Genomic DNA, 9,280 nt, shown 5'->3' on the forward strand with positions numbered 1-9,280 from the left:
CAGGGAAATCTTCAACATGCAAAACAAGACAAAGCAGAGAAAAGGCATAAATAAAGAACACTAAGAATAGAAAAGGAGCCAAGTGAAGAGCAAATGAGGGAATTCAATAATTAAGAGTGGGAAGGGGTAGCCTTAGTCAGTGCATACTGTATGCATGCATTGAAATGTCACACTAATCCCCATTAATATGTAAAGCCGATCACAAAATTTAAAAAGGAAAAAATAAACAGGAACAATTAAAATGAATAAGATAAAAGAAAAAAGGTAGCCATAATTACACTCCAAGAATTTATATATTATTAAAAGTTTCTCAATACAATGAAAAGGATTGAATAGATGAGAAATCATTGAAGGAGATGAAGGACTTAGACTTACAACTTACAATCACTTGATTTCTCTCAATCTGTTTTTACTCTTATACTATGGGGAAGAAATGGTTTCTTTGTGGAAACTTCTATGGACTGAAATAGATGCATGAAACACTTAGGACGGTGCTTGTTCCTCACTAAATGTTGATTTTTATTTTTTTGCAAGAATATCCATTACATCCTTATAATACTAAAAAAGTGGGAAAACATTTTTAAATATTTATTAAAACACTTATTGACAAGGAAATGATTAAATAAGCCACAGAAGATATATAGGATCTAGTATTCTGGACCTGAGATTTAAAATGAATACATTCTATTTGTAGCAAAAACATCTCCTACATGTCTTGTTTTATGCAAAAAAGAAAGGAAATTTCAGAATAGTATATAGTGGAAGATACTATTTATGTTTCAACAAGAGACAGGGAGAGAGATTGAAGGGACAACTGGGATGGCAGTGAAGGTTGATTTGGGTGGGTAAAGGAAAATTTTTATCCTTATTTTTGAATTTTCACAATGAAAGTGTTGGTATAATATAGGGGGTAAAATTTTAAAATTTTAAAATACTTTTAAAATAACTAGATATTTACTGAAGTTTCCTGGGGAGGAGTCTGCAGGGCTGTATTACAGTACATTCAACAAAACCTCCTTAATACCCTTTCAAAGGGAAAATTCATTATAGCCAAACTATGGAACCAGCCTAAGTGATCATCAACAGATAAATGGGTAAAGAAAATGTGGTATATATACACAATGGAGTTTTACCCAGACATAAAGAAAAAATGAAATTATATTATTTTCAGGAAAATGAATACAAACTAGGTACCATCATGTTAAGTGAAATAAGCCAAACTCAGAAGGTCAAGGTCAAGGGTCCTCTGTTTTCTCTCATTTGTGGAAGTTAGAGAGGAAAAAGCAAAGAGAGAGAGAGAGAGAGAGAGAGAGAGAGAGAGAGATAGATAGAGAGAGAGAGAATGGAGTGGGAATCTCATGGAAATCAAAGGGAGATCAATAAAGAAAAGGGGCTAGGGGATGGGAGGTGAGGAGGGAGGGGAGAAATGCTGGGGGTGATATTGACCAAATTACATTGTTATATTGTGTGCATGTATGAAAAAGTAAAAATAAATCCCTTGGTTATGTACAACTCTAATGCACCAACAAAAAAAATGTGGAAAAAACTCCTCAGACCTCCCCTGCTTCCCAACATTCCTCTCCACCCCTCTTTGCTGTGTCACACTCTTCTTTCCCTTTTCCACCAACAGGTAAAGTTTCCTTGCCTTACCTTGATTGTTGCCCCCAGTTTTTTTAAAGTCAAGTCTAGTTCAAGCACTCAGGCAACACTGAATGGATTGGACTTACTGCTATGTACCCACCACTATAATCAACATGTCATATTTACTTCGTCTAATTTTTTTTTTTAACAAAAAATAAGATGTCATAGGATCAAAATTGAGAAACTTAGATTTGGGTATTTTTACTAAAGTGCTGGTGAACCCAGACCTGTCCTTACACATCTTGGGGTGCAGCTCGGCATCTGAGCCCCCTTTTTAGAGCGCCTTTGACCTCTTTGTTGCGAAGGCTGTAGATGAACGGGTTCAAGGTCGGTGTGACCACTGCATACACCACGCTGGCCAGGCGGTCGTAACGCGAGGAGTAGGCGGATGAAGGTCGGAAATATACCGACAGGACAGAGCCAAAGAAAAGCGACACCACCACCAGGTGGGCCCCGCAGGTGGAGAAGGCACGGCGACTGCCTCCTGCCGACCGCACTGGAAGCACCGCGTAGAGAATGTGCCCATAGGAAAGCGACACGAGAATCAGCGGGGTCAGCACCACCGCCAGGCCCTCGGAGAAGATGGCAGTCTCTGCAGATGTCGTGTCCGAGGTCGCTAAACTCAGCATCACCGTCATGTCACAAAAAAAGTGACGCACGGGGGCAGAGTGGTGGTAGGAGAGCGCCGAGATGAGCAGGGTGTGGAGCAGGGAGTGCAGGTGAGCCACCGCCCAGGACGCACCCACCAGCGCCCTGCAGCGCCAGGGTGTCATGACCGCGGTGTAGTGCAGTGGCCGGCAGACCGCCACCGCGCGGTCATAGGACATGGCCGCCAGGAGGTAGCTCTCGGTGATGCCCAGAGCCACAAAGAAGTACATCTGGGCAAAGCATGCTTGGAAGGATATGGCCTGAGCTGGGTAGAGCAGGCTGACCAGCAGTCGGGGGACCGTGACCGTGGTAAAGCAGGCATCCACAAAGCTCAGGTGACCCAAGAAGTAATACATAGGGGAGCACAGAGCCCCATCGGTCCTCACCAGTACCACCATGCTCAGGTTTCCCATGGCGTTGAGCAGATAGATGCTGAGGAAGAGCAGGAACAACACTGGATGGGCAACTGTGTCATCCATCAGGCCAAGGAGGAGGAACTCGGGGCTGGATGTGAGGTTGACCAGAGCCATGGAGTACCTGGCCAGGTGGGAATGCTGAGAAGTGAGAAGAGACAGCAGGTCTAAGTTCTGAGGAACCCCAGGGGGACTTCCTGTATGTTGAGGTTCCATATGTAAATTTTTATACACATCCCAAACACAGAGTGTTTACAAAAATTTTGATAATTTAGATTTTTGCTTGCTAAAACAGATTGAAAACCACATTGCTCACTGAACGATCCTAATTTTATGAAGAAACCACATTTCACAAGGGTGTTCTAAGGTACTGATTGGAAGTCTCAAGTTTTGTTGTCATACCTGATTTTGAGTCTTCACTTTACTAATAAAGTAGTATGTCCTCTCTGAGCCTCGGTTCCTTCTTCTTTAATGAGGAAAATACTAGTTTCTATCCTTGGACTTGGTAATGAGGATAAAGTGAATAGTAAATTTAAAATTGTTAGCACACTGCCTGACACATAATAAGTTGTATAACTTTTATCTGTCTACTCATCATTAGTTTATCATCATCATCATCATCATCATCATCATCATCATTATCATCATCATCACCTATTTAGTCAAAGAGTCAGGACCCAGGCCATCTAAATACTAATCTAAATCTCTTCACCAGACACCTTACTGCATTTGCCATTCATTTTCACCACTCATTATGTGCTAATTCACAAATCAATCATTTTTTTTTCTGTAATGTATCATGTAGTAAATACTTTAGGCTTGTGGGCCATACAGTTTCTGTTGTAACCACATCACTGATTTTGTGGTGCAAAAGCAGTGGCCCACAATAAGTAAATGTATGGCCATGGCCATGTTGCCATAAAACTTTATTTACAAAACAGGTGGAAGACTGGACTTTCCCAGTCAGACATGATTTGTTGACCCCCGTATAGGATACTGTGGGAAACTGCAAGATAGAAGAGTCTCAGCTTCTACCCTCAGTAAGATCTGGAGCAACATGCAGAGTATCTTAGTATGTTTCTAATTTCACGAACCACATTGGAGTAAATTATTTTTCCTGGAGGAGGTTGGGAAGAATTAAACAAAGGGGGTGGGACTTGAATCAGGCCCTGAAGAATGAATAGGAGTTCATGAAATAGACATGCTCTGGTGTAGGAGGAGAGGGTACTCCTGAGAGTGGGAAGAGACTGTGTGGAACTGTTGGTAGAGAAGACATGGACTAGAAAGAGTAAAGCATCCACATTATGACACTGAGACCCTGGGCAAAGCTTATTCTTGCTCTTATCTCAGTGTGTAAAATTGATTGTACATAAAACTATTACATTCCTCACATAGCCAGCGACTCCAGTGATTCCAGAAATAATGCACTCATTTTGTCTCCCATTCAATTTCTTCCTTAAAACACCACAATCTCTTGTTGTTCCAAGGTCTTTACAAGAGTCCTGCTACTAAGCTAATCTGTCCACCCTTCGCCAGGAAAACTGGTCAGGCATTGATGAGATCCCAGAGAATGGACCAAGTCAGTGCCTGACAAAAAGACTCCTCTCAAGAAGAAACTGCATCTCCCTGCCGTGTCCAGTGAACTGTATACAAAATGCATCCGAAATTATTTGTTGAATTAAGTTTTTTTTTGAAGAGCAGTGAGTGAAAAACAGAAATGAAGGGAGGGTAAAGAAGAGAGGATGTATCCTGCTTTCATTTTTCTGCTTCTCTGTCATTGTCACCCGTTAGCCGTCCCAGAGAAATCACCCTCTTAGTTTCTGCAAGCCTTACTCATTGGCCCATCACAGAATAGGAGCATGGGAGAGCTGGACCTTGGCACCCCTCAAATCTATCCATTTTTTTTAGTGCACTATTCTCCTTTACCCTTGACCTTGACCTTCACTTCCCAACCCCTCCTCAGGCAGCTGTGTGATGCAGTAGAAAGAGCATTGGCTGTGAAGTCACAGCCACATGGACTTTGATCCTGACTGCTGTGTAAACATGGATCCTCCTTCATTTAATCTCCAGTCATCTCATCTAAGAAATGAGGATATTGATTCCTGCTTTACATGGCTGATGTCAAGATTGAGTGAGGTAATGTATGTACAAGGAGTAGCAGAGAATGGATGCTGATAGATCTTGGTTCCTTTTCCCCTATATAGAAATCCACTGGCTTTTTTCTATGGCTTCTTGAAATGGTTCAGTCCAGTACTGGAGGGATATAGTTATTTAGTTGTTTTTCTTAATCTCAACTAAAAAACTTAATTTTCTGCAAGAAATGACACCAATTTTGGCCTCTAGGGACAACACGTGCCAAATCTACTTTCTCTGCATTTTTTGTTTTTTGGATTTGTTTGTTTTGTTTTATTTGTTTGTATATAGCTATCAAGGGGATCTATTCTGGACCTACAGATGTTTTCTTCAACCTGAAGATCACTGGAGCCTTAGATCCTTTCTTACAAGATCTTATTTCCGGTCTTTTTCATTCACTCTTTGCTTTGTCAATGTTTTCTCAGCAGGAATTGGTCACGGTGTTCAAGCTGGGGTTGATCTGTGTGGAGTTCCCTGGGTCAATAAAATGGCTCAAGCTCACCATTCATGCCTATTTATTGAGTGCTTGCTGGGGGAAGGCATTGTGGGCTCTGGGGCTACAGAGGTAAGGCAGCCCTTGTCCTTGACATCCAGCTGTGCACAATGGAATAAGCACTACTTTAACTGTATGAACAAAGTGAGGGTGATTTCCTCTGCCTGGCTGATATAGGGAAGATCCCACAGAAGGGGTGAGGCTCAAATTAATTTTGGAAGAATGAATACAAGATCACTTGGGGAATGGGAAGGAGAGGGCAGGTTGGGGAGAGAGAATGTGAAAGCAAAGGAAGATATTTTTTTGTGTGTGGGAGAGTTGGAGCTAAAATGTGGCTTCTTCCTCCTTAATACTTAATGCAGAGTGGAAATGAGAATGGGGTGCGAGGAAGACAGGACTCATGGTAAGAGGATAGCAGAGAAACATTGGGTTCTCTCACCTGAAGGGCAGCATGCCAGACCTCAATCTCTTCTGCAGAGTCTGTGGGCTGATCTCTCTCCTGGCCAGAGGTCCCCAGTCTTGGGGACAGGTGTGTGATCATCCATCTTAGCCCAGAGGCTTCAGTGTGTTTCCTGTGGGCTGTGACAACGGTACTATGTAGAGAGAAGCAGAGAGACAGAATTGCAGGGAATTCCTGAGCCATGCTCTTCCCACTCAGCTTACTGCCCAGACAGACTCTTTGCTGCCTGTTGGATTCTGTGCAGACTTCTCACCCTGGTGTCCAAGGCCTTCCAACATCGCTCCTGATATTCTCTCCAGTCTTCCCCCCAACTGCTTCCATAGGCTGCTGCTTCCCCTGACCCCAGCCAGGCTGGCCTTTTTGCTACCTCTTACAGCTTTCTCACACGCCTCCCCTGCCCTCTCTACCCTATCTGGAATGTTTTTTCTACTCTATTCCAATATCCAACTCTGGTTCCGCTTCCTCCCAGAATCCCCGTGTGCCCTTTCTGGACTCTGCAGCCCCCACACCTGCCTCTCTCCTCTGTCTCTTGTAACTCTCATTGGAACTCGGCCCTCCTTTGCTGACACTAAAGTGACTTCTTCTGCCGTGATGCTCCTCTTCCCCACTAGATGATGAGGCTTCTGAGGACAAATATTTAGTTATCTTTTTCCCATCTGACCCTTGGTCTTGCACAGGGGTTTTCCCTAACACTCTCAACAGTCAGGGAAGGCTCCAGAGAAGAGGTGGCACTTGAGCAGGGCCAGCTAGAAGGTGTTCACTGGACAGACAAGGGTGGAAGATAATTTTAGAGAGAATAAATAACACATACAAAGGAAATTACAAAGGAAGCTTTAGGGAAGTTACTTAATGTCTTTGAGCTCCATTTTTTTTTTTCTAAAAATGGATCATTATACCCTCCCCATGGTATAATGGTTGAAGCAAAACCCAGCAAATAATAGGTGCTTAGTAAATGTCAACCCCCCACCTCCTAACTCTTTTCAGTGAGGAGATATGTTTACTGGATTCATGTCAGTTCTCCCTGAAATCTCTGGCACAGGACTGGGGTTCCTGGGTACCGACCTGCTTCTGTTGATGCAGGGCCCTTTTCCTGAGGCCCAGATATTACAGATGCTGCTTTGAAATAGGTAAGAAGGACTCACTTAAAATAGAAAAATGAAACAGGGATGCATCAGATAGATGTAGAACCAGTGCCGTGTCTCCCACACAAGTTGCTGCCCTAAACCCTACTGCAGACAATGTCACTCAGATACACCAAGACACAGAAGTATGCAGGCACACACCTGCACAAAGGTGCAGGGATATCTTGATACACTCAGATACATGGGTATGCCAATCATGTACTCACTCACTAGGACAGGATCACACACATGCAAGCACACACGGACAGTCATAGTCACTAACACACAGACACAGACATGATCCGTGCACTACAGAAAACACAGCACATGTGCCACTTACATATGAAGATGTACACACAGATCCCCACACACATAAATGACAGAGACACAGAGGACACCTCAGGGGGTCCTCCCAGACATAGTGGGACTCAACACAGGTTCACACATAAACGCCTGCTCGCTGCTCCCTCCCCCCTTCCTGCCCTTGCTCAGGTCTGTCTGCCCTATTAGAGAGGTAGTGGGCAATGGTGCACAGGGGAGACCATCACTGGCCCCTGCACTCTCAGTCCTGGGGGCTTCTATCCAATTCCATGAATCCAGTCTCTTCCTGGACAGACCAGATTCGTCTTTCAATGGGGTGAAAAATAACTTTCTCCTTGATGACAGTGTTAACCCGAAATAAGCTTTTCCCATTTCAAACATCTCCTCCCCTCCTCTAATTCTCTCTGCCGACATCTCACTCAGTTCTTCAATAATCTGTTCAACGATCTTACCTGTTGTGTCTACTCCGTGTCAGGCAGGCACTGGAGCAGAAGGCAGGAGAGGGCATTCAGAGATGAGCAAGACATCGTCAAGGGGTTCCCCTTCCTGTCTTGATAGCAGGCAGCTGGTAATGATTCTTAGATGTCATCTTACTCAATACTGTGTTATAAGCCAGGGAAACAGCACCTGGAGAAGACTGTGCCTAAAGCCATTCAGCAACCAGGGGATGAGCCAGGATTCCAGTTCTAGGTTCTGAATCCCACCTGTGGTTAGTCACTTCCCTGTGCTGTCTGCCACACGTGGACAGGTACTTATTTAACTCTCTTCCTCAGGCACTTGACCTACCTACCTTGCCTTTCTCCTCTGATTATTCTACTCCCCGCCAACAAGTCTCCTGCCTGTCAACTCAACTGTGGGCATGATCAGGCTCTGGCCACCACAACACAGACCCAGGGGCTGGTCTCCTTGCAGCTGAGGGGAAGTTATGGCAGGTGTACCCTGGAGAGGAAGACTTGGCTCCACAAAGGTGGGAGGGGTGACAGGCAGGTCAGAGAAGAGGGGGTCACCTGCTAATTAATTAACTAGAAAACTCTATGGGGAGCTAGAGCAGCCTCTGTGATCCCTGGCCCCATGAGGACCCCTCAGCCCTCAGCCAGCCTGGCTTCCCCTCACCTACCCTGCTAAAAATATAGAGTGGGACAGTAGGAGCAAAGGTATTTGGGATCCAGGAACTCAGATTGACAGTCCTTAGTGTGGTGGCTGGCTGTGCTAACCCACCAGGCTCAGAAGGTAATGCTGTCACTCCTCAGCTTCCTACTTCAGGGTAAGACCCAAGAGGCCTGGTTAAAGACCCATGGCCAGGAGACCCAGTCCTCTTCTCCCTGGCTTTCTCCATGTGGAACTTCCACCATCACCCCAAAGGTTGCAACATCACCATGTGACTCCTTGCTTACCAAGGAGCTCCTCCTCCCAATCCCCATGTGAGAAGAGCATTGTGCCAGAGCTGAGACCTGGATGTCCATCTCCCAGTGTGGCCCCAGCATCCCTTCCCTGGGCCCCAAGGCCCACCTTGGCCCCAGAAGTCCAGCCTAACCCAGAAATCAAGGGAGGGGAAGAAGAGTCACAGGTACTGGCAGTCACCCCAGGACAGCAGGACTGAGATTGGGGCAGCTGAGCCTCGCATCCCAGGTGGAGCTGCTCTTACTGGACTTGTGAGGTACTGCCCTCGCTCCATGGCCAGATTGGAGATGCTAGGATCTCAGTCCTGTCCAGCTTGTGCCAAAGCAAATTGGAGTCTGCTTCTCATTTCAAAGCCTCTTTACTGTCCAGACGTCCTCACTGACCTCAGCAGAGAATCTTCCTGGATCTAGAGTAGTACACTCAATTTCCCAGGCTGGACCAGTGTCTCCCAAGCTTGCTCTCTCTGTCTCTGTCCTGTACTCTTCATTTGCCAAGCTGCCTTATAATGCTTATGGAGATGATAGTCCCATCTCATGGGATGAAATTCTCCAGCTCAACCATTCATGGCAACATTTATTCACTTTTCTTGGGGATGACCAGCCCTTTTGATCTCCCAGGAAAGTCAGAGGAGTCTGGGGTGTGAGTGGGA

At 45.1% G+C, this 9,280-nt stretch overlaps 1 protein-coding gene across 1 annotated transcript; it reads right to left on the reverse strand.

The window, feature by feature from the left end:
• Positions 1–1,874: 1,874 nt before the first annotated feature.
• LOC308635535 (olfactory receptor 1L4-like) lies at positions 1,875–5,915 on the reverse strand (the record flags this gene model as incomplete). The annotated part of the gene is made up of 2 exons (XM_081269948.1): positions 5,768–5,915; positions 1,875–2,843 (listed from the first exon to the last, which is right to left on the reverse strand). Exons 1-2 carry the CDS (start codon positions 5,867–5,869, stop codon positions 1,875–1,877), a joined length of 1,071 nt encoding a protein of 356 aa, XP_081126074.1. The 5' UTR covers positions 5,870–5,915.
• Positions 5,916–9,280: the final 3,365 nt, after the last annotated feature.

The sequence above is a fragment of the Spermophilus citellus genome, assembly GCF_964194105.1.
Source record: "Spermophilus citellus genome assembly, chromosome: 17".
NCBI lineage: Eukaryota > Metazoa > Chordata > Mammalia > Rodentia > Sciuridae > Spermophilus > Spermophilus citellus.